This window comes from Onychostoma macrolepis, chromosome 03, assembly GCF_012432095.1.
Source record: "Onychostoma macrolepis isolate SWU-2019 chromosome 03, ASM1243209v1, whole genome shotgun sequence".
NCBI lineage: Eukaryota > Metazoa > Chordata > Actinopteri > Cypriniformes > Cyprinidae > Onychostoma > Onychostoma macrolepis.
The window spans coordinates 34,364,662-34,389,052 of NC_081157.1; the positions used below are offsets into that span (position 1 = coordinate 34,364,662).

Consider the following 24,391-nt stretch of genomic DNA (forward strand, 5'->3'; position numbering starts at 1 on the left):
TCACTGAACGAGCCGTATAACATTAATTCTGCACTGGATATTAAAATCCAAAATATAGTGAAAACACCATTAATAAGCACAGTGACAAGATCGGCAGATTAAGACATTAACTTGTAAGCACAAAACACAAGATACTTCTCTTTTCAATATAAATAAGACTTTATTTATATAAACCTAAGACATGAACTAATCTAACATGAACACACGCATTCACACGTTGCAGAAAGAGAGAAAGGATGAGTTTAGAGAATGAGAATGTGAAATCCCAAGTTTATAGCAATATGTGCTATTGCAAAGACCTGAATAACCATCAATCACTTAATTAAACCTTGCATTGAGTTTCTCAATGAGGATAAAATTTATATTAAATGCACCACTTCAGTTAGACCTGGAGGTACTTGCTTGCGTTGCCTTTGTGTTACAGGGATTCCCTTCTGTCGTCGTCATTGCAGGAAAGAGGTTTTCCCGAGTTGGTTATTGGCTGGAAGTTCAGTAGTCTTTGAAGTGATGTCTTGGGAAGCCAATGGTTGGGCGTTGGCTGAGGATCGTTTTGGAGTCAGTTGCTGGTTGAAGTTTGAAGCGGGTGCAGTCGGAGCTGGACTTTGCGACAAACTTAACTTTCGAACACGAGACTCAACGGAAAGAAAAGAAGCTCAAATAAAAGAATAAAATGAGTAACGAGACTAGGTGTTTTTTTCTCTCCTCGTGGTGTTAAGTAGCAACTGGCCTGTAGGCCAGAGCATGCTCAAAGAGCGCTAAAACAGCGTCAAAAGCGGTGGCGAGAAGAAAGAAGGAGAAGGGAAGAGAGAGAAAGATTAGATGGTGTCCTGAGGTTTTAAACTCGGCTTTTGGACACATCCCATTTGGTGTCTTGACCAATTAGATAGGCTATTATCTTAGCTAGGGTTGTTCCTTCCATCATAAATCAGTTTGTTATCTGGTCACATGGTCTGAATTTTACACACTCTTGCAAAGTATACTTTTGGATGTGATTTCTATAACCAGAATATGATACATTTGACAAAGAATCAATTGGAAGAAACATTTCAAGCTAGAATTGTCAAACTCATACCAAACACGAATAAACCTTAAAGTCATTCAATAGTTATTAAAAGGACATACATAATATGTGCTTAAAACATGATAGTCTAATGTGTGGGTTACATACATAATACAGTGTTATGCCTGGAAATGTCCTTCTAGGATGATTTTATATGCATATGAAAAAGAAAGTCTCTGTGTAGTTCTGTGGAGACCAAAAGACATGTTCTTTGGACAAAGGAATTTCAGTCTCAGTCTTTGTCTTGTATGTGTGGGGGAAAAGTCAATCTAAAGAAGCTCGTGATTTCTCTTGTGGAACACATGTGATGGCCATCTCTTTGACCATTAATCTTGACTATTTGCCCCATATTTAACAATCTCCTTCCTGCGTTGGACTTATCAATAAGTGTTCTTTTGTCTTAATGTTGCAAGCTGTTCTGGAAGAGGCTTGTTGGTTAGGCTTCCTTCAGAGGTTGGAGCAAGGAATCTAATTTATGACGTTGTCCTGTTTTCTTGGGGCCTCTTCTGGAATGTCGGCTCCTCATGTTTCGATGTTCTGATCGAATCTTAGTTTTGTCTGACTCGTTCTGATCCTACACCAACAAAAGTTATTTTTATGGTTAAGATCAGGTATAAATGATTCTTTAAGGTAACAACACATATTCACTCATTACAGTGTATTATACAATTCCACCTATAAACCATGTCATCTGTGTGAGTGCAGTGAGATTGTTTACAGTAAATTTTTTTCAAGAGGTTTTTTTATTGTTAAAAAATGAATTATTAAACAGTTTTCCACTTAAACATGATACAACCATTATAACCACAAAATGACCAGACTTTCAAGACTTTCTTTTATAAATCAAGTATAGAAAATCAGACAAATAATTTTGCAGTATCATTAATAATTACCATAAGAACTAATATCAGAAGTTTACATCAATGCAAATCTCCGCCCTTAACAGAAGCACACAGACAGAATAAAAGCTCTTTGTGTTTTACAGAGCCATAACACAGTGAAAATACAAGCAGCATCATGTACTTTATATCAGCACTGCTAGTTTTAGCAGCTGTACCCCTTTGAGTATACCAAATAAATATTTCTAGAAAATCAAATGTGGAGTTTAGTTTGTATTACTGAAAATGTTTTATTTGTTGTACATAGGTCTTTTTTGCATTGAACTGGATCAGCCTCCTGTCATGGTTGTAAAACCAGGGGAAACGTTTACCATCGCCTGTAAGATCACTGGATATTCAGCCTCAGGTGGAGGCTACACAAACTGGATCAGACATTCAAGTGGAAAACCCATGGAATGGATCGGATATTTCCAGACTTCCAGCAGCAATCGTGTCACAGATTCTCTGAAAAATAAGATCAGTTTCTCTTCTGAATCCTCCAGCAACGCAGTTATTTTAACAGGAAAAAACTTCAACACTGAGGACACAGCTGTGTATTACTGTGCTCGCTATACACTGTGCTACAACCTGCCACAGGACCTGTACAAAAACCCAATTTTTCAATAAAACAAAGTTATACATTGCAGATCCTTTCCATATTAAACATCTTGTGACATAATTCCAAAGTTAATATGGCAAAATCAAAGCAAATAAATAAATACTGCACACTGAATGGGACAGGTCATGTTTTAGACTTTGTAAATCAGTTATATTTTTTCTATTAAATTAATCTGCTAAATGTCAGGTAACAACCTTGGGTGCACAATTGACCCCCATTTAAGAATAATTTAGATGCCAGAAGAGGGCATCCTTTCATGAAATGAAAAAAAAAAAAAAAAACTTACACTCCTGTTTTGTTTGAACACACCTACTCTGTGTGTCTCCATGCATGAGCAAATATATCAAGGCAAACTCAACTGCCATATTTTCTATTTAAACAACTGGTAAATAAGTGACTTATCTGAAGAGGAGAGACAATGTTCTCCATAAAGCTCCTTCTGATGTTGGTGGCTGTACACAGTGAGTGTTTTTAGTTTAGGGGGTTTTATTTAGGCAGTTTTACAGACTTACAATGTAACATCCAATCCTGTTTCATCAGTGTTGTAGTTCATTTGATGTGCAAAGCATTTTTTTCTCTGTTTAGGTGTTTATTGTCAGGTTGTGCTCACACAGTCTGAACAGTCAGTAACTGTGTCTCCAAGTGGATCTGTTAAACTGATTCACTTTGTTTGTTTTCATACAGATACCCTTACAAAAACCCAGGAGGGGGAGAAATGGAGATGATGGGAGATTTTTGCTCTTTCTTATCTTTAAACGTGTTTAAGTTATAAAGCCAGGTTAAAAGGAGCATCAGCAGTATCAGCAGTTGTTACTGATTGAGTTCTAATTAGATGAGCACTAATAATGTTTGTAAGACACATTCAAAGCAGTTCATTTCATATTGAAGACAGAATTCACCCCAAAATTACCATAAAGCAAACCACTGTATCTTTCCAAACCTATATGGTTGTTCTTTATTAGAAAACAAAAGGAGAAGTGCACAAGTCATAATGAAATTAATGTTACATTTAAAGCTAATTATTTCATACTTTTGGAGTATGACAGAAACAGACCACTTTCATTTTCTTTAATGGAAAAAAGCAGCCACAATATTCACATTTTCTGTAGGCTACCACATAAAAACTCATTCAGGTTTGAAATGAATAAATGATGACATAATGTACATTTCTTGGTGAAGCATCCTTCAATATTCACCCTGTGCACACACACATTACTAATACTCAATGCAAATTCTCCAGTATTTATATACCCATCCCCACCTTTGCTGTGTATAATTCTCTTGTGTTGCCACGAAGCTGAGAAGAATTATTCATAAAATCATGTTTTATCTGTTTGTGCTTCTATTGATGTCTGTCACATCTTGTGAGTACAAATCTTTTTTTTTTCTTTTAGCAGTATTTAACATCATTAATAACCACAAAAAGACCATTTCAAAATTAACTTTTGTGTGTGTGTGTGTGTGTGTGTGTGTGTGTGTGTTTAATTTGCAGCAGCGTGGAACACAACCAGCCAAGCACCCTTTCGGTAAAACCTGGAGAATCTTTTACCATTTCCTGTAAAATATCTGGATATGCTCTCAGTGATAGCTCTAAGGCACCTTCCTGGATTAGACACACTCAGGGGAAGATCCTTGAGTTCATTGGCATGATCCATGCTGGTGGTGGAATAGACTACAAGGATTCATTAAAAAATAAGTTCATTATCTCCAGAGACACATCCACAAGCACAGTATATCTTAAAGGACACAATCTGCAGGTTGAGGACACGGCTGTGTATTATTGTGTTCGGTATACAGGCACTATGATGAATAACAGTTTAATGCCTGTGCAAAAACCATGAGCACAAACACTTTGGTCTAATTTTAACATGCATGACTTAGTTTGGATGTTGAAAGATAAGACCTAAATCAATATACACTTTAACAAATATGTACATTTATTATTGAAAACAAAATGGGGCAATAATTAAAAGTCAATTAGAATTTTAAATTACTTAAATATAAATGATATTAAAAATATACTTAATAAGGTTTATTCATTTACCAAACAGGTAAACGAATAAACTAATTCCTTGAGTAAATGAATAAATAGGTCAATGAATAAGAATATAATTGCTGTATTTATCTAAATGTACACAAATGTACAGTGATCATATTTTATTTTGCAGATTGTTGGTGTCAAACACTGACTGAGTCTGAGGCTGTAGTCCTGAAACCTGGAGAATCTCATAAGCTGACATGTACTGCCTCTGGTTTGGATATGGCTAACTACTGGATGGCTTGGATCAGACAGAAGACTGGAAAAGAGCTGGAATGGCTGGCTTTGATCAGATATGATAGCCAGTCTATATATTACTCTCATTCTGTCCAAGGAAGGTTCACCATCTCCAGAGACAACAGTAGGAAGCAGGTGTATCTGCAGATGAATAATATGAAGAATGAAGACACTGCTGTGTATTATTGTGCAAGAGAGCCACAGTGACTGAAATGACTAGCGTTGTGCAAAAAATAAATTGATTGCAACAACTTACCTTAAAAATTTTATTAAATTCAGTGAATTTAATGATTCAATGAGTGTATGTAATGATTAATTGAATTTACTACATTTTTAAAGGTAAGTTGTTGCAATCAATTTATTTTAGCTACATTTAAATAAACACATTTATTTGACTAACATGTTTCTATTAATTAAGTGTTGCTAAAATAAATTGTCTGATACCTTAAAAAAACGTAGTATAATTTTTTTTTCAGAGTATATTGTTGTACAATATTATTTTTGTATCTGTCACGAATCCGGTCTGTGAACTTCCACTCACCCTCCACCAGAGGTCACTCGCTCACCACATGGACTTCACACCATATATAACACTGGACTTCATTTCCCATCATCCAACACTGATCACAGCTGTCACCAATCACTCATTGCACTAATCACACGCACACCTGATACCACGCACACACTGATCACACACCTTATTTCAACCCTGGACATTCTCTCCCTCGTTGCCAAGTATTGTATGCATTATCGCTGCCCTACAGAGCCCTGTTAGTTTTCCTAGCCTCGCCTAGCCTTGCCTTTGTTTAATCGTGTTTTCCCCTGCCTGGACTATCGCTAACGTTTTGGATTACCTCTCCTGTCTCGCCCCTTTGGATTCTGTACGCTGATCGTCGACCCACGCTTGTCTCTGTTTACTCTTTGTCTTGTCCATATTATACCTGTTTGCTGTTGTTTGACCCTGCCTGTACGACCACGTCTCTGCCTAATAAAGTCTGCATATGGATCCGTACGTCTCACGTCTCATCAGCCCCGTAACAGAATACTCAGCCACACAAGGATCCAGCGGCTTTTCAGATGGACACTGGCCAGGTATGGATACTGCAAGACTGTTATTGACCCTCAAGCAGGGCTTGCGATCGCTCGAGGAATATGTACAAGAGTACTTAGATATAGCCTATTTTTCTGATCTGCCGGACTCAGGAGTCTCCGCTGCTCGTCCAGAGTCACAGCAGCACGTCACGGCTGCTCGTCCAGAGTCACGTCCTGTCTCCGCTGACCGTCCAGAGTCACCGCAGCACGTCTCCACTGACCTTCCAGAGTGGGGTCACGTCCGGGCTGACACACCCAGATCTTCAAGGTCAGTCTTTCATTATCGTAGTCTGATATCCAGTGTGAGGGATTCACCGCTGGTGTCTGCACGCACAGCTGGTATCCCCAAACCCAATCACTCTAGCCCTCCTGTTCCTGAACTGATTCCCCTGTCTGAAACGCTTCTCCTGATGGGGATCGCATTTTGGTGTGTTTGGGCTGCATACACCACCACAGAACTCCCTGAGGTAGTGTCGCTCACTGCTGTGTTCCCTGAAGTGATGGTGCCCGCTGCGGTTTCTCCAGAGGTGGCGGTACATGCTGCAGAACCTCCCGACGCAGCGGTGCTCACTTCAGCTCCTCGTATGGTGGTGGCGTCCAGCAATGAACTCCCAGCCTGTTGTGTTGCGGTCAAAGAGACCATTACTGAACTCTCCTGTGTCCTGTGTTTACCACTGTAGAACCTCCAGAGGTGGCGGCAACCGCCGCAGAACCTCCAGAGGTGTCAGCGGTATCTGTTAATGAACTCCCATTCTGTTGTGTTACGGTCGAAGAGACCATTACTGAACTCACCCTGTGTCCTGTGTTTACCACTGTAGAACCTCCAGAGGTGGCGGCAGCCGGCGCAGAACCTCCAGAGGTGTCAGAGGTATCAGTCAATGAACTCTCGTGCTGTCCTGTCACGGCTATGGAGGCCGTCAATGAACTCTCGTTCTGTCCTATCACGGCTAGGGAGGCCGTCAGTGAACTCTCGTTCTGTCCTGTCACGGCAAGGGAGGCCGTCAATGAACTCTCGTTCTGTCCTGTCACGGCAAGGGAGGCCGTCAATGAACTCTCGTTCTGTCCTGTCACGGCAAGGGAGGCCGTCAATAAACTCTCGTTCTGTCCTGTCACGGCTATGGAGGCTGTCAATGAACTGTCGTTCTGTCCTGTCACGGCTATGAAGGCCATCAATGAACTCTCGTTCTGTCCTGTCCCTGCTATGGAAACTAACCATGAACTTTCTGTGTTCCCTACCTCAGTCCTCCTCAGGGGGGGGCTCTGTCACGAATCTGGTCTGTGAACTTCCACTCACCCTCCACCAGAGGTCACTCGCTCACCACATGGACTTCACACCATATATAACACTGGACTTCATTTCCCATCATCCAACACTGATCACAGCTGTCACCAATCACTCATTGCACTAATCACACGCACACCTGATACCACGCACACACTGATCACACACCTTATTTCAACCCTGGACATTCTCTCCCTCGTTGCCGAGTATTGTATGCATTATCGCTGCCCTACAGAGCCCTGTTAGTTTTCCTAGCCTCGCCTAGCCTTGCCTTTGTTTAATCGTGTTTTCCCCTGCCTGGACTATCGCTAACGTTTTGGATTACCTCTCCTGTCTCGCCCCTTTGGATTCTGTACGCTGATCGTCGACCCACGCTTGTCTCTGATTACTCTTTGTCTCGTCCATATTATACCTGTTTGCCATTGTTTGACCCTGCCTGTACGATCACGTCTCTGCCTAATAAAGTCTGCATATGGATCCGTACGTCTCATGTCTCGTCAGCCCCGTAACAGTATCAATAGGTGGTACTATTGTCCATGAAATGAACCTCAATGTACTAAAACTCCAATGATTTCACTGATTTTACTAAGTCATGGTTTCAATGCAAAATAACTGTCTGCTTCATATTTAAACAGCTACACTGTTGAATGGAGGACTCCCCACCAGTTCAGCCTTCATATAAACCATGTTCACTTCATTTCTCTTGCTGTTGCTGGCTGCTGTGTCTTGTAAGTAAATTCCTCGAACAAAACAAACTGTTTTCTAAGTGTAAATAAATACATATTCATAATTCTATTTTAAATGTTGTGTTTATCCACAGGTATTGACTGTCAGGTTGTGCGCACACAGTCTGAACAGTCAGTAGTTGTGGCTCCAGGTGCTTCCTACAAACTGACCTGTGCCTGCAGTGGGTTTTCTGTTAGTGGCACTAACATGTACTGGATCCGTCAGGCACCTGGAAAAGGACTGGAATGGATTATTAATTATTATTCAGATTCTGATAAGAGCTCAGCTCAGTCAGTGCAGGGCAGATTCACAGCATCTAAGGACAGCTCTAATCTCTATCTGCATATGAATCAGCTGAAGACTGAAGACACTGCAGTGTATTACTGTGCAAGAGACACACTGTGGAAACATGAATACAGGCAGCTGTTCAGAAACTCATCTTGAGAAATAGAGTGGACATGTTTGAGTTATGCAAGCTCTACAGTAACATAACGCTGAGCTGTTTTAAATAAATGCAAAAATATGTTAATAAAAACTTAATTATAAAAATTGTATTTTTCATTTCACACTTGGTTTTCAGTAAATCTATGCAGACTATATGACTGTGATTCTGTGGTGAAAAAGCCAGGATAATCAGTGACTCTGTCCTGCACTGTGTCTGGATTCTCAGTAGGCAGCTCTTAAATGCATGTAAAAACTAAAGGTGCCTCAGATATCCTTTTGAGTACTCTATCTACTTCAAAATGTATTTTAAGTGCCCCAAAGCTCTTTTTCTTATAATAGGGTTCCTGAAGGAACCATGACAGTCTTTTCAGTTCATGCAGGAACTCATGTGATCCTTGAAGCACTTTGCTTCCAGTTCTGAGGTTCTGGAGTCACATTTCATTACACTGAGACCTCGAAGTGCTCTGGAGGTTCCTGGAGGAACTCAAATTTTAAAAAAAGAATTATTGTAGATCTGTTAACATTGAAGTGGTTGCTGGAAGATCTTACTTGTAAAAGCCAGCATCTGGAAGAACCCAGAGATTCATGTGACAAAATGAAATATGACTGATTATTATTATTATTATTTACTTTATCGGAATGTGATGGAACATAATGACTTTTGTGGCACTTGCCATGACTAAATGGTTTTAAAATTTGTCACACTTGTTCTGTTCACAGTCAGAATTGGCAGTCATAACAAACAAAAATAAATAAATGAATATAACAAAGGGACATATTAAATCTACAAATCAGCCACAGTATATCCAACTAAAATTATTTCTGAAAACACTGTTCTCAGCAATAGGGAATATACAGTGGTGTGGAAAAGTGTTGGCCCCCTTCCTGATTTTTAATTTTTTGCATGTTTGTCACACTTTATTGTTTCAGATCATCAAACAAATTTAAATATTAATCAAAGATAACACAAGTAAACACAACATGCAGTTTTTAAATGGAGTTTTTTTTATTATGAAGGGAAAACAAAATCCAAACCCACATGGCCCTGTGTGAAAAAGTGCTTGCCCCCTCCTATTAAATCATGAAAGAACTGTGATTAACCACATTATTTTAGAAAGCTGAGTTAAATTTCACTAGCCAAACCCAGGCCTGATTACTGCCAGACCTGTTGAATCAAGAAATCACTTAAATATAACCTGTCTGACAAAGTGAAGCATGTTTAAAGAGCAACACATCATTCCGCAATCTTAAGAAATTCATAAACACATGAGAAACAAAATAGTTTACATGTATCAATCTGGAAAGGGTTATAAAGCCATTTCTAAGGCTTTGGGACTCCAGCAAACCATGGTCAGAGCCATTATCCACAAATGGAGAAAACTTGGAACAGTGGTGAATCTTCCCAGGAGTGGCCGGCCTACCAAAATTACTCCAAGAGCACAAAGACGACTCATCCAGGAGGTCATAAAAGAACCAAGAACAACATCTAAAGAACTGCAGGCCTCACTTGCCTCAATTAAGGTTGGTGTTCATGATTCAACAATAAGAAAGAGACTGGGCAAAAACAGCATCCATGGGAGAGAGTTCCAAGGCAAAAGCTACTGCTGACCAAAAAGAACACAAAGGCTCGTTTCACATTTGCCAAAAAATATCTTGATTATCCCCAAGACTTTTGGGCAAATATTCTGTGGACTGATGCGACAAAAGTTTAACTTTATGGAAGGTGTGTGTCCCGTTACATCTAGCGTAAAACCAACACAGCATTTCATAAAAAGAACATCATACCAACAGTCAAACATGGTGGTGGTAGTGTGATGGTCTGAGGCTGCTTTGCAGCTTCAGAACCTGGATGACTTGCCATAATTGATGGAACCATGAATTCTGCACTCTATCAGAAAATCCTGAAGGAGAATGTCCGGCCATCAGTTTGTGATCTCAAGCTAAAGTGCACTTGGGTTATTCAGCAGGACAATGATTCCAAACACAGCAGCAAGTCCACCTCTGAATGTCTCAAGAAAAACAAAATTAAGGTTTTGGAGCGGCCAAATCAAAGTCTGGACTTAAATCCAATTGAAATGCTGTGGCATGACCTTAAACAGTCAATTCATGCTCGAAAACCCTCCAATGTGGCAGAATTAAAACAATTCTGCAAAGAAGAGTGGGCCAAAATTCCTCCACAGCGATGTGAAAGACTCATTGCCAGTTATCGCAAACGCTTGATTGCAGTTGTTGCTGAAAAGGGTGGCACAACCAGTTATTAGGTTTAGGGGGCAAGCACTTTTTCACACAGGGCCATGTGGGTTTGGATTTTGTTTTCCCTTCATAATAAAAAACTTAATTTAAAAACTGCATGTTGTGTTTACTTGTGTTATCTTTGATTAATATTTAATTTGTTTGATGATCTGAAACATTAAAGTGTGACAAACATGCAAAAAAAAAAAAAAAAAAAATCAGGAAGGGGGCCAACACTGGCGTCCTCGCGCTCCTGCTGTTTACTCACGCACGTGCGGCGTGAGTGCAATAGCGATTTCAAATACAAAGAAAATAACGCCATAGTAGACGCATTTCTGCACATGAGCAGTACAAATTGTGTTTCCAGTACGGATCGAGTAGAGAGGGTCAAGCAAGCGCTGTTTAGCGTCATTCTCACGAGAGCGTATTTTTGCGCACATATACTGTTCTGTGCGCTTGCTGTGCAGAAATGCTCCATTGCGAGGATGGTTTTCCGTTCATTTATTTCAGTAATTCAACTCAAATTGTGAAACTCGTGTATTAAATAAATTCAATGCACACAGACTGAAGTAGTTTAATGCCGAGTTCACACTGCACGATTTTCAAACTCGTCGGATCGCTGTTGTTTTCACACTGCGTGATTATCTGGGGTAGCATTCAGTCGCTGCTGTGTTCACATTGAACGATGGATCGCGATAGGGGCTTTCACATTGCACGATTTCACAACAGGAAGAATCGCCGACAACTCTGTCTGATCCACAAACCACGTTTCACAACAAAACACACGCGAGAAGTGATAAGGAAATAACTCGAGAACCTGCATGCGTCAGCCCGTTGTTCTCGAGGGAGACTGGAAGTAAAAAAAATATAGCCCGCAAATTGTCTGTGCGCTGATTTCCAGCTAAAAACAGAAAAACAGATTATGCAGGAGGGAGATGCAGGGAACAGGGATTCTGTTCTGCAAAGAGTGGTAAATAATAATTTTGCTGTAACTGTTAGCTGATGTTGCGGCTGGTCAAGCGTTTGTGCTTGTTTCTGTATGATATAATTGTACATATTAAAATACTGATATGGTCTATAACTCCTCACCGAACTTCCCTCTGCCCTGTATCTTTGTCTCTCATTGGCTGAAGGTCATGTAGTTTTCGGTCAGAAATCATTGCACACAGCGTGATTGTGAATCGCCGACAGCTCCAGATATTTAGCATGCCAAATATTTCGCGGGCGTCGGCGACGTGTCGGCGATTCTCTCAGATCGCGTCTTTGGTAATTCACACTGCGCGATTGTCACTCGCGTGAACGAGCTCCGATTTGCCTCCGATGTCGGGCATTTGTCGGCGATTTATCAAAACCTGTCGGCGAGTGAAAAATCGGGCTAAAATCGTGCAGTGTGAACTCGGCATAACGGGGTGGCGTAGTCGGTGTTTGTGTAGCGGCTCCTTGTGGTGGCCTGATATTTAAGTCACTGTGTGTGTGAGGACTATTAGGTGATAAGACACTTTCAGCCCTTTTGAATAGAGACTGCCATATTTGGCATAATCCCTAACACGTATTTCTGACTCCCCTTCTCCCTCCTACCCGCCACATACTGATTGAGACAGGAAAAACTGCAGTAGATTGATTTAGAATGCCATATTTTACTGTCATGAGCGAATATTGTAGAAAAATTCCACACTAAATGGTGACTAAACGCGACCCATTAATACATGTTAACCAGGAGTCACCCTAATCGCGTCTGATAAAATCAACATGTATCTAACGTTTCCCTAAAGAGCGGCTATGCAGTGCACTGCCTTCGTCTGAGTAACAAACTAAAGAAACAAAAAAGTGCATAATATTAACAGACGAACTATGCTCATATTTATAGTCCCAAACAATCAGCGGCAGGTGCTTGGAAACGCTGTTTTGTCTCAGCCGCTCGCTGCACAGAACAGACGCAGAGAGGCGACACGTACTGCGCCGGGAGTCAGATCTAGCGCTCGCGGGGCAGCACTGGCGACATCTTCCAACTGAACCATAGCTAAAGTTTATCCAAAAATGTCGCTAGGTGTGTCAGTTTGTGTATTCTATGGCAAAAAGCCGCTAAAATGGTCTGAAAGTTGCTAAATATAGTGCTAAAGTCGGGCTCGTGTGTGTGAGTTCTTCTGTGTCATCACGTTCTACTAGTTCTACAGCTTCAGACCCTTCACGCTTAGTAACACATACAACTGTGTTCTTGCCACAATGCAATAGTGAAAAGAGACCGCTCTCAAACAGTGTGTCGCGTTCCGAACGTTATTTAAATAACACCCCAGACAGCAAGCCAACATTGAATAAACATTGTTTTTCCATCTGAATCATCATTATGGTTGATGTTGAAATTTCAATGCAAAATAAATGTTTAATCACCATTACCATATCGATGAAAACCTGATGTTATTAATGTTGATGGCAACAATATTGGAACAACATTGATCTATAGTTATCTTTATGATTGATTAAGCATTGATATTTGGTTTACCGGGCGATCGCTGAATGTGTTGAAAAGTCATTGATTTATAGTTGACCGGGAAACGACGCTGTTGTTGAAGAGTCATCGGCATATAGTTGACCGGGAAATATGATTGAAAATGCATCGATATATAGTTGACTGGGAAATATGATTGAAAATCCATCAATTTTTGGTTGACCGGGAGATCAACACCAACGTACTGCACCGGACACAGATCATTTCTGGACCTTGGCACAAGCGTACAGGTAAGCATGTAATGTTCGATATGAATGAATTGTACCAAATCAAATACTGTTAGGTTGATCGTTAACATGATGGTTAATGTAGTAACCGACGCAGTGCTGCAGTCACTGAAATAGATTTTTGTTTTAGCCTACCAATGTGTCAAAATCTGCCAAAAGTACTTGATCTCTTTTAGGTTATAAAGTTAGCAAAACCTCATTGGTCCAGTCTATTTTTGTGACAGCTAGCTCAAAATACATGTCTGTACCCATTGCTAGTGTCGTGAAATCTATTAACACAGCACCGCTATTTCTTCTGACCGCCGGAGAACACCGGCGGAACCAACGCTAGCATAGTGCTCTACCCACAGCAGCGGCGGGCCAGAATTACACAAAAGACATGGTTTACCTTTACTTTATTCAATGCAGAACTGTCTCGAGTTGTAATGTTAACTGGAAATGCCGATTAGACCATCTCGTAATAGCCTACAAATCCAAAATATGAATAATCCTCGAGCAGGGCTGCGATGTGCGATACAGTTTTGTAACTCCATTGTGTTTGTTTTCAGAAATGATAACAGTCGTTTCATACTGCTTATGCGATATCACGATTTTTGATGATCTTCTGCACCTTTTCTGAGTGCGGGGAAGCGCTGTTATACAGCGCCTGACAACCAGGCCTGGCGTCTTAGCCCCACATACTTCATTTAGAAACAATTAAAATGCCTCGTTAATTTATTAGCCTGTTTTTGCGGTGAGATTTATGCATATTCCTCCATGCACCCAGTATTTAAGCAGAAATTAATGTGCAATTTAGCCAACCAGAAAAATCTTTTGTCTATGGTAACTCTAATCAATACATTTACTATTTAATTAGTTATAAGTATCCAGTTATTTATATTTAATTTGTTGAGTTAACAATTAGTTCTGATTTAATAAAATAATAAACATGATTTTTTTTTTTAGAGTCACTTGGCCTCATAAATTGTCCTTATGAAAGATGTCACTGCAAGCTAATCCTTTGCCTCCCTTTAATTCGAATACATCCATGAACATATTGGGCAGTTTTGAAAAGTGCTTTGAATGTAGTCCGTCTTATACAGCCTCGACAAAAATGCGTTTCTACCCAGAAATATAAAATGATTTACCTAACTATGAGATGGCAAGCTGAGAGAGGGGGTAAAATCTTTGCGTGGCAGGTGGATATATGTTCCATTCAGACATTATAGCACATGTGACAGAAAATTACGTCATGTAACGTGATATAGGTATCTTGTACTTAAATATAGTGAACGGAGTCCATTATTCATGAATAAAAATTGTTCAGTCTTTAGAAAAACCTTTCAGTGGATGATTCTGAATTGAATTGCTGTTTACTGACACTGTGATTTACTTTTTGTCCTTTTTTTCAGATCATTAATCCACATCGTTTTTCAAGTAAGCAAGTCTTTAGTATAATAAGCCTCATCTGAAGTGGCTGCAGCAGACAGACGCAGCAGGAGTTAGCACTTTAAAAGAAAAAAAAAAAGAAATAATACAATAAAAATGATTGTTTAATTTTTAAAGAATGCGTGGGGTGTCATTTGTGCTAGTCTAGGTTATAGCCTAAAGGTATTTCTATTTTCTATATTTTGCTAGCCCATCCTAGCTGTCGATAAAGCAGGATTATAGCCTAATAATAATGTTTTTAATATTATATTAAAATTACAGACCTTCAGATTAAACCTAGCTGTGGTATACTAAAACACCATTGAAGTTTTGTTGATATGCTGGGATTTCAACATTGTTTCAATATCCATTGTAATCGAAATACCATTGAAATTCTGTTGATCTCTAGGTATGATTTAAACGTTGTTTCAATGATAATAGAGGGTGCAACATGATGAAGAATCAACATCAGAGTTCGACGTTGATTCAATGATTTTATCGTTGACAGTGGGATGTTGATTTAACATCGTTTCAATTACTATTTGCTATCTGGGACCGGTATTGCGGTATTTTAAAAATTCATATAAGAAAAATAAATACTGGTATTCGGTATGAACCGGTATACCGCCCAGCACTAATACAAATGACTGAAATATTTTATTAATTTTAATAAAGATTTTAATATATTACACTAACTTTTTTTCAGCTCAAAAATAAATATGCATATAAATATGCATATAATTATTTATATATTGTGTGCGTAAAGAGAGATTGTATTATATATCTATTAGCCTGCTTGCACTCTCTGCACAACTCTGTATGCATTGGATTGATTTTAATAACTTTAATGTACTTGAATTGTGCACCAAACAATTGGGGACACATAAAACCTGATCAGGACATCCCTATTTATTTTAATACATAAAAAAAAAAAAAAAAAAAAATTGTAAATAAATTAATAAATCAAATCAGTTTACTAATGTCTCCACCGATCTCATTTGTGTCAGTTGTTCCGTGACTAATCTGCATTTTTGCTGATAATAGTATATGGGTGTGGCATAGATGGATATTTGTTTTTTTTACATCATACACCATCAGCAACTGAAGAGAAATCTGGACCTAACCACCCCCTGGACCACTCTAGACCACTCTTGTTTTTTAGTTTTTTTTAAAAAAGACTTACTAAATATAAAGTGTCTGTGTGTTTTCCATAATGCGTTGAATCATACCCAACAAAAGATGAATGTTTTAAAGCAGTGGGCGAGTAATTCAGTCTTTGATTTTCTTTATAAAAGGCTACTTTGAGATTGTGTTGGCAAACATGCTTATAGTGCATTATTTTCAACGTGTTTATTGCTAGCATGGAAAAAATAGACGTAGCGTAGCCCTTACAAGTAGAGTGTGATGTTGACATGATGTTGACCTCACATGCTTACTGCTGATCGATGTAATTATAGTGAAATCACTTTAATGGTAAGCAAAAAGTGAATTTGTAAGTTTAATAAAGAAAAGCTCAAATAAAGAGTCACTGAAGTAACAGCTGACATATCCGTTGCATATAGTAATCCTGATTTTGTGGCCCTACTAGAAAAATAAACCATAACAACAACAACAACTGTCTGGAATCAGCTTAGTTTCGCAAGAAGTGCATCGACAACAACAACCTGATATTGGAAAAGTGCTGATCTGATCTGAACTCTAACCCCCGTTGATCCACTTCCTCATATATTATTAACTCTTCTCTCCTACCTCACATCTGCCTTATTTGCACTACTGAATGTAAATTTTTATTACAGTAACAACTGTTTACTTTTGTATCTTGCACTACCATACCTAAATTGGACTATGCTCATTTGCACTGCCGACTGTTGTTAACATTAACATTTTGCACCGTATGTCTAATTGTAATATGCAATCACTTCCACTGCACTTTTACACCTTGTTTATAGTAATAGTCATCTGTATATATATTATATTGATAGTACATATCACCTGTAAATTCTGTTTATAGTAATAGCCATCTGTATATTTATTCACTATACATATTCACCTGTAAATTCTGTTTATATTAATATCCATCTTTCTATATATATTTATACATATATTCAGTACATATCCTTGTCCTGCACTTATTCAACCATTGTATATACTGCACTTGCTGCTATTGCACTTCTGGTTAGACCTAAACTGCATTTCGTTGCCCTGTACCTGTACTTGTGTAATGACAATAAAGTTGAATCTAATCTAATCTAATCTAATCTGTTTACTATTCTACAACCCATTAAAGCTCTACAAAGTCCTTTACATACTTTCTCACAAACAAAACACAATGTCACATCTGTTTGATGGAACTGAGGGGTATACATGCCTGCTGTGAAAAATAATCACATTTATTCATTCAAGTACAATATTATTTCCATATTAATAGGTGGTACTATTGACCATGAAATGAACCTCAATAGTCTCAAGCTCCTTTGACTCCACAGATTTTGCTAATTGAAAGTTTCAATGCAAATTAATTGATGTCTGTTTCATATTTAAACAGCTACACTATGGAGTGGAGGACTCACCACCAGTTCAGCCTTCATATAAACAATGTTCACTTCACATCTCTTGCTGTTGCTGGCTGCTGTGTCTTGTAAGTAAATTCCCTCAAAAAAAAAAAAAAAACTAACTGTAAATAAATACATATTCATGATTCTGTTTTAAATGTTGTGTTTATCCACAGGTATTGACTGTCAGGTTGTGCTCACACAGTCTGAACAGTCAGTAGTTGTGTCTCCAGGTGCTTCCTACAAACTGACCTGTGCCTGCAGTGGGTTTTCTGTTAGTGGCACTAACATGTATTGGATCCGTCAGGCACCTGGAAAAGGACTTGAATGGATTATTCATTATTATTCAGATTCTTACAAGAGCTCAGCTCAGTCAGTGCAGGGCAGATTCACAGCATCTAAGGACAGCTCTAATCTCTATCTGCATATGAATCAGCTGAAGACTGAAGACACTGCGGTGTATTACTGTGCAAGAGACACACTGTGAAAACACTAATACAAGCAGCTGTTCAAAAACTCATCATGAGAAATGGGGCGGACATGTTTGAGTTACGCAAGCTGAACATCTTGTAATCCTTACCCCACAAAATAAGCATGACACTGATACTACCAGTACCGCCGCTCCCTATACGCAGAGTACGCATTTTGTGTAGGGCACCAACTCCCAGGGGGGCACCATCCCAGTTGCTGAAAAAAAATAAATAAATAAATAAAAATAAATAAAATAACAGTGACGTGCCATTCCCGCATCCGCACCCGCGACCGCTCGCGGCTGAATGCAAATTATTAACTGATGGACAACTATGCCCGTTGATAAATTTTCAGAGGCCTTTTTTGCCTCTTCATTTTGTCATGATTTAGAGTTTTCTTCTCAGAACCATAGTGTGGAAGGGTATTTTAATTATTTTAATTCGGTTTGTACAGAAATTTTAGATGAGAGAGCACCCTTAAAATATAGGGAATCAAATAAACAATCACAGCCGTGGATGAATGATGAAATTCGTACCTCAAGGAAAATTTGCAGAAGGGCTGAACGGAAATGGAAGAAAGATAGGTTGCAAGTTTAATTTGATATATTAAGAGAAGCCTTGGCAAATTTTCAGTCTATTGTGAAGGTTGCAAAAGCAAAATATTTTTCAAATATAATTAATAATTAGCATTTGTATTAATATAATTAATACAAATGCTGTTATAGATACAGGTGCTGGTCATATAATTAGAATATCATCAAAAAGTTGATTTATTTCACTAATTCCATTCAAAAAGTGAAACTTGTATATTATATTCATTCATTACACACAGACTGATATATTTCACATGTTTATTTCTTTTAATTTTGATGATTAGATCTTACAGCTCATGAAAGTCAAAAATCAGTATCTCAAAATATTATAATATTACTTAAGACCAATACAAAGAAAGGATTTTTAGAAATCTTGGCCAACTGAAAAGTATGAAAATGAAAAGTATGAGCATGTACAGCACTCAATACTTAGTTGGGGCTCCTTTTGCCTGAATTACTGCAGCAATGCGGCGTGGCATGGAGTCGATCAGTCTGTGGCACTGCTCAGATGTTATGAGAGCCCAGATTGCTCTGATAGTGGCCTTCAGCTCATCTGCATTGTTGGGTCTGGTGTCTCTCATCTTCCTCTTGACAATACCCCATAGATTCTCTATGGGGTTCAGGTCAGGCGAGTTTGCTGGCCAATCAAGCACAGTAACACTATGGTCATTGAACCAGCTTTTGGTACCTTTGGCAGTGTGGGCAGGTGCCAAGTCCTGCTGGAAAATGAAATCAGCATCTCCATAAAGCTTATCAACAGAAGGAAGCATGAAGTGCTCTAAAATTTCCTGGTAGATGGCTGCGTTGACTGTGGACATCAGAAAACACAGTGGACCAACGCCAGCAGATGACATGGCAGCCCAAATCATCACTGACTGTGGAAACTTCACACTGGACTTCAAGCAACATGGATTCTGTGCCTCTCCACTCTTCCTTCAGACTCTGGGACCTTGATTTCCAAATGAAATGTAAAATATACTTTCATCTGAAAAGAGGACTTTTCTCCACAGCCCAGTTAAGATGCTTCTGACGTTGTCTCTGGTTCAGAAGTGGCTTGGTAGCCCTTTTCCTGAAGACGTCTGAGCGTGGTGACTCTTGATGCACTGACTCCAGCTTCAGTTCTCTCCTTGTGAAGCTCTCCCAAGTGTTTGAATCGGCTTTGCTTGACAGTATTCTCAAGCTTGTGGTCATCCCTGTTGCTTGTGCACCTTTTCCTACCCAAATTCTTCCTTCCAGTCAACTTTGCATTTAATATGCTTTGATACAGCACTCTGTAAACAGCCACACCTTTCAGTAATGACCTTCTGTGACTTACCCTCTTTGTGGAGGGCGTCAATGTTCGTCTTTGTCATCATTGCCTAGTCAGCAGTCTTCTCCATTATTGTGGTTTCAAAGAACAAGAGATACCCATAATTTATACTGTAGGGATGGTCATTTATTCAAACTCAAATGTAAATATTCTAATATTTTGAGATACTGATTTTTGACTTTCATGAGCTGTAAGCTCTAATCATCAAAATTAAAAGAAATAAACATTTGAAATATATGAGTCTGTGTGTAATGAATGAATATAATATACAAGTTTCACTTTTTGAATGGAATTAGTGAAATAAATCAACTTTTTGATGATATTCTAATTATATGACCAGCACCTGTATGTTCCAGTCAGGTTTTAGGTCTCTTCATAGTACAGAATCCGTCCTTCTTAAGGTTTTTAATGATATTTTTTGGCAGTTGATTCTGGAAAGGTAGTTATTCTTATTTTACTTGATCTCACAGCTGCTTTTGATACAGTTGATTATGGTATTTTATTGCAGCGTTTGGAAGATGTTGGTGTTAGGGGTACTGCCTTAGATTGGTTCAAATCATACTTAAATAATAGATCTTTCTCGGTTTGCCTTGGCGATTTGTGTTCGACATCAGCTAAATTACGTAGTGGTGTGCCTCAGGGGTCTATTCTTGGGCCTATTTTATTTTCATTATATATGGGCCCTTTGGGTTCAATTTTTCGTAAATATAATATTATGTATCATTTATATGCAGATGATACTCAGTTATATATCCCAGTAGATCCAAGTGCATCTCAATCTTTTGAGGAACTTGTTCAGTGTTTAGGTGAGATAAGAGCCTGGTTGGCAAGCAACTTTCTTCATCTTTAATACTAATAAGACTGAGTGTGTTGTTTTTGGACCTTCCTCTGCTTCCAAGGAAATTATAAGTAGGTTGGCCTCTATGAAGATAAGTGTTTCAGATCATGTTAAGAATTTTGGTGTTACAATGGATTCAGCTTCAGTTTTAGATAAACAGGTTTCTAGTGTTGTGAAGGCTGCCTTTTATCAACTTAGAATTATTTCTAAACTGAAATCTATTCTTTCTTTTAAGGACCTGGAGACTCTTATTCATGCTTTTGTGTCATCACACATTGATTACTGTAATTCTGTATATATAGGTATCTCACAGGGTCAGTTATCTCGTCTTCAATTAGTACAAAATGCTGCTGCCAGACTTTTGATGCACACATTGAAGAGAGAGAGAATTACTCCAGTTTTGGTTTCTTTACACTGGTTGCCTGTAGAATTTAGAATTGAATTCAAGGTTTTGTTGATGATTTTTAAAGCGTTGCATGGCATTTCTCCAAAATATATCGCTGACCTTTTAATTCCTTATCAAAATTCAAGAAACTTGAGATCTTCGAATCAGATGATTCTTCATGTTCCTAAAACAAGATTAAAATCTAAGGGCGATAGGGCCTTTTCAGTGGCTGCTCCCCGTTTATGGAACCCTCTCCCAATGCATATTAAATCTTCCCCATTTGTGGATGCTTTTAAGTCTAGATTGAAATCGTACCTTTTTAGTAGAGCTTTTGGAGTCGATTAGAGGGATCAGGTTGTACTTTTTAATGTTGAATTTTGTTGAATTTTGTTGAATTTTGTTTTTGTGACTATGTATTGATGCTGGTAAGCACTTTGGTCAATGGCAGTTGTTTTAAATGTGCTATAAAAATAAAACTTGCATTTGTATTGTAAAAGACATCAGAAATCCGGCGCCAAGAAAAAAAAAAAAAAAGGGATGAAAACGAAGCCTGTGCGTCACTTCCAGGTAGGCTACATTCTTAATCCCGTGAAACCTTTTTGGGTGTTGAGGTTAATAACGTGTTTTCATGTCGGTAATAATTTCACCACCACCAACGTGTCTAATATTCTCTCTGAGTTTCCATGTTCCCTTACAAAAGTTAGCCATGGTTTTAATAGGAATATAAAAAAAAAATCATCTTGTAGCCATGGTAACCGCAAATTAACCAAAAATTAATTAATTTTGTTACTTCAAATAATAATATACAAAGAAGTATTAAGATAATAATATAGTTTTTTTTTTTTTTTTTGTGGTTATAAAAACAAACCTTACCCAACAACAGCCTTTAAAATGACTTAAAATGCATTATATAAAAACAATGAGGTAACCCGGCTGAAAAAAACCCCAAAACAATAGAAAACAAAAACAAACAAACAAAAAAACAAACAAAAAAAAACAATAGAACCATCACAGAGAATACTAATAGAATAGAAGCCAATAGAAGATGACCAATTACCAGTAGAGACCCACAGGGTCCATTACAGTTTCCGTTAGTAAAGTAAAACCCGTAGTAAAACCATTACACATTTTGTGATGGAGTCTGTTGTTTTTTTTGTTTTTTTTACATGTTATAAATGCCTGTGAAGGGTGCCAAAAGCCTGGTAATTGCTGCTGTTACACTTATAGGACGATCATATCCTTGTTTAAAAGGCAAGTGACCAAACATTTAATTCAAATATCCACTTAATCTTTAATTTTTTTTGGCCACCTTTTTGCTATAGATGACAGAGCCTCTATAATTTCTTCAACAAAAAACATGTGGACATCACCACCCTTACAAAAATTAACCATGTTTTTATCGTAGTAAAACTGCTTAATTTCCTTTTGCATGATTTCTGAATGCTTGAGGCCATAAAAACAATCAGACAACTGTATTAATAAAATAATAGCCATAGGTAACTGTCTAGAGCTACAATTATAATTTGTAAATAATACCATTTAATTCCAAATTTTTATTTATTTACTTTTATATTTTATTAAAGTTCTATTTTGACCCCTATAGTAGGTGTTTTTTGTTGTTGTTGTTTTTACTTCCATAATATTTGAGGGAGGGGGCACAACAATACAATCCTGCTTAGGGCACCCATTTGGTCAGCAGCGGCCCTGGATACTACACTCTTAAAAATAAGGTGTTTAAAAGGTTCTACACAGCAATGCCATAGAAGAACCATTTTTGGTTCCACAAAGAACAATTCAGTCAAAGTTTCTTTAAAGAACCATCTCTTTCCTACCTTTTTATAATCTGAAGAACCTTCTTTCACCACAAACAACCTTTTGTAAAACAGAAAGTTTCTTCAGATGTTAAAGGTTCTTTATTTTTAGACAAAACGGTTCTTCTATGGCATCGTGAAGTACCTTTATTTTAAAGAGTGCAATGACATTCATCTGGGAAAAAGCATAAATCATGCAAGCATAAATCAAGAAAAACTTCCCTGCTGAGCTAGAAACTGTATGGAAAATGACTGAGCAATGATAATCTTTCATCATGCACTGTTAGACATTTCTGTAATTTCCACAGTTATTTACTGTATATCACCCAGTGTAATACTGAAAATTCCCTTTACAGTAAATAACTGTAATACCCTTTGCATCATGGGAATTTTCTGTGACGTCAGACCCCAAATACAGAGACTTACTGTATTTTTTTTTTAAATTGCTGTATACTACTGTAACTGTCTCTTTGGCGCCATTATACTGAAGTCGTTTTATTTTCCTCACTTCTTACATTTGGGTTGACACAATTTGCCCTACACCGTGTCTATAACGCCGCAACAGCTTGGGACTGACTACAATGATTGGAAAATCCGTTTGTACTTTATGTCAGAAACAGTGCGAGCGCTTGGAGTACATCTGTACGTCAGAAATATACCGGGGCATCAGTTTGCTGTCCGCATCCACTGTGGATAATATATATAATGGGTTCTATATTGTTGTCGGGTTGCGCCGCACCACTCGCGTCCGAGGAAGACACGGAAGCAGCGGGGTAACGCCATGGGTTTTTCCCGGGGATGAACCCGCGAGAGTGGAAGAGCTCCAGAGAACATCTGCGCTGTGTGTCGATGCACTTTACGAGAGAATAAGACCAGCAAGCAAGGTAAAAAATATATGTACGTTTGTCTGTGTGTTTGTGTCAGATTTTTGCACACCAGTTTACCTAACATTAGTAACATTTACTAGTCAACATGGCGGTAACAAACTTTACCATGGTAAACTGCGCTGTCGTTTCAAACGACTTTTGTCAGCTTATTGAATTAGGTTACCAAATTAAAATTGTTTTTAATGAGGAACGCTTATCTTATATTAACATTAGGTTAACTAATGTGAAGTTTAGTTCAGGTGTTAGTAGTTAATGTTGGCCAGTGTTAACATGGTTAAACTAGTTTTATGGCTAGCTGCCTTTCTAGTTTTAGAATTAGTTTGTTATAGTTTTTAATGGAATTTAAGATTTACTGCATTTTTTTGTATTTGTTTTAAAGGCAACTGCAATGAAGCATCGAGAAAGACATGAGCAGGCCAGCCACCCTGAGACTGATAATTCATGGTAAGAGAACAACTATGGTTTTGAGAGGTTTGTGTATTCTATATAAGGTTTGCCTTTTAAAAGTGTGCTATTTCTACTTCTTGTTTTTCAGAGAAGACATTTCTGTCAAAGTGGATGGTGAGCAAAGATGGTGGCCGCGTTTTGGAGCAGCACCTGGGTTTTGCAGTTGGCTATGTATTCTTTGGCTGCTTGTCTTTTTTCCCCATTATGTTTCTGTTGCCTAAAGATTCTTTGTGAGGATGAATCCAGAGGACACAACATAATGCACTGCAAAACATCCTAAGACAGGAGAAATGGTGAAGATGCACTGTTCCAGCATTGGAAGTCTGTATTTTTAAGTGTTTTACATGCAAT

At 38.3% G+C, this 24,391-nt stretch overlaps 1 protein-coding gene and 2 gene segments (V, D, J or C); all 3 read left to right on the forward strand.

Moving 5' to 3' along the window:
- Positions 1-2,241: 2,241 nt before the first annotated feature.
- On the forward strand, positions 2,242-2,565 carry LOC131535217 (Ig heavy chain V region 3-6-like). The segment is given in 1 exon segment: positions 2,242-2,565. A coding segment is annotated over 1 exon segment (324 nt).
- Positions 2,566-2,886: 321 nt separating this feature from the next.
- Positions 2,887-8,118, forward strand: LOC131536963 (uncharacterized). 2 transcript variants are annotated; one of them, XM_058770189.1, is made up of 7 exons: positions 2,887-3,018; positions 3,242-3,921; positions 4,050-4,083; positions 4,726-5,924; positions 6,036-6,192; positions 6,743-7,938; positions 8,027-8,118. In XM_058770189.1, the coding sequence occupies exons 4-6, from the start codon at positions 5,910-5,912 to the stop codon at positions 7,204-7,206; spliced, it is 636 nt and encodes a 211-aa protein (XP_058626172.1). In that variant the 5' UTR covers positions 2,887-3,018; positions 3,242-3,921; positions 4,050-4,083; positions 4,726-5,909; the 3' UTR covers positions 7,207-7,938; positions 8,027-8,118. The 2 variants fall into 2 exon arrangements, with proteins under 2 accessions (XP_058626172.1, XP_058626171.1); XM_058770188.1 differs by lacking the exons at positions 2,887-3,018; positions 3,242-3,921; positions 4,050-4,083 and having other exon boundaries at positions 4,397-7,938.
- On the forward strand, positions 7,892-8,376 carry LOC131535233 (immunoglobulin heavy variable 3-33-like). The segment is given in 2 exon segments: positions 7,892-7,934; positions 8,027-8,376. Coding segments are annotated over 2 exon segments (393 nt in total).
- The last annotated feature ends 16,015 nt before the right edge of the window (positions 8,377-24,391 follow it).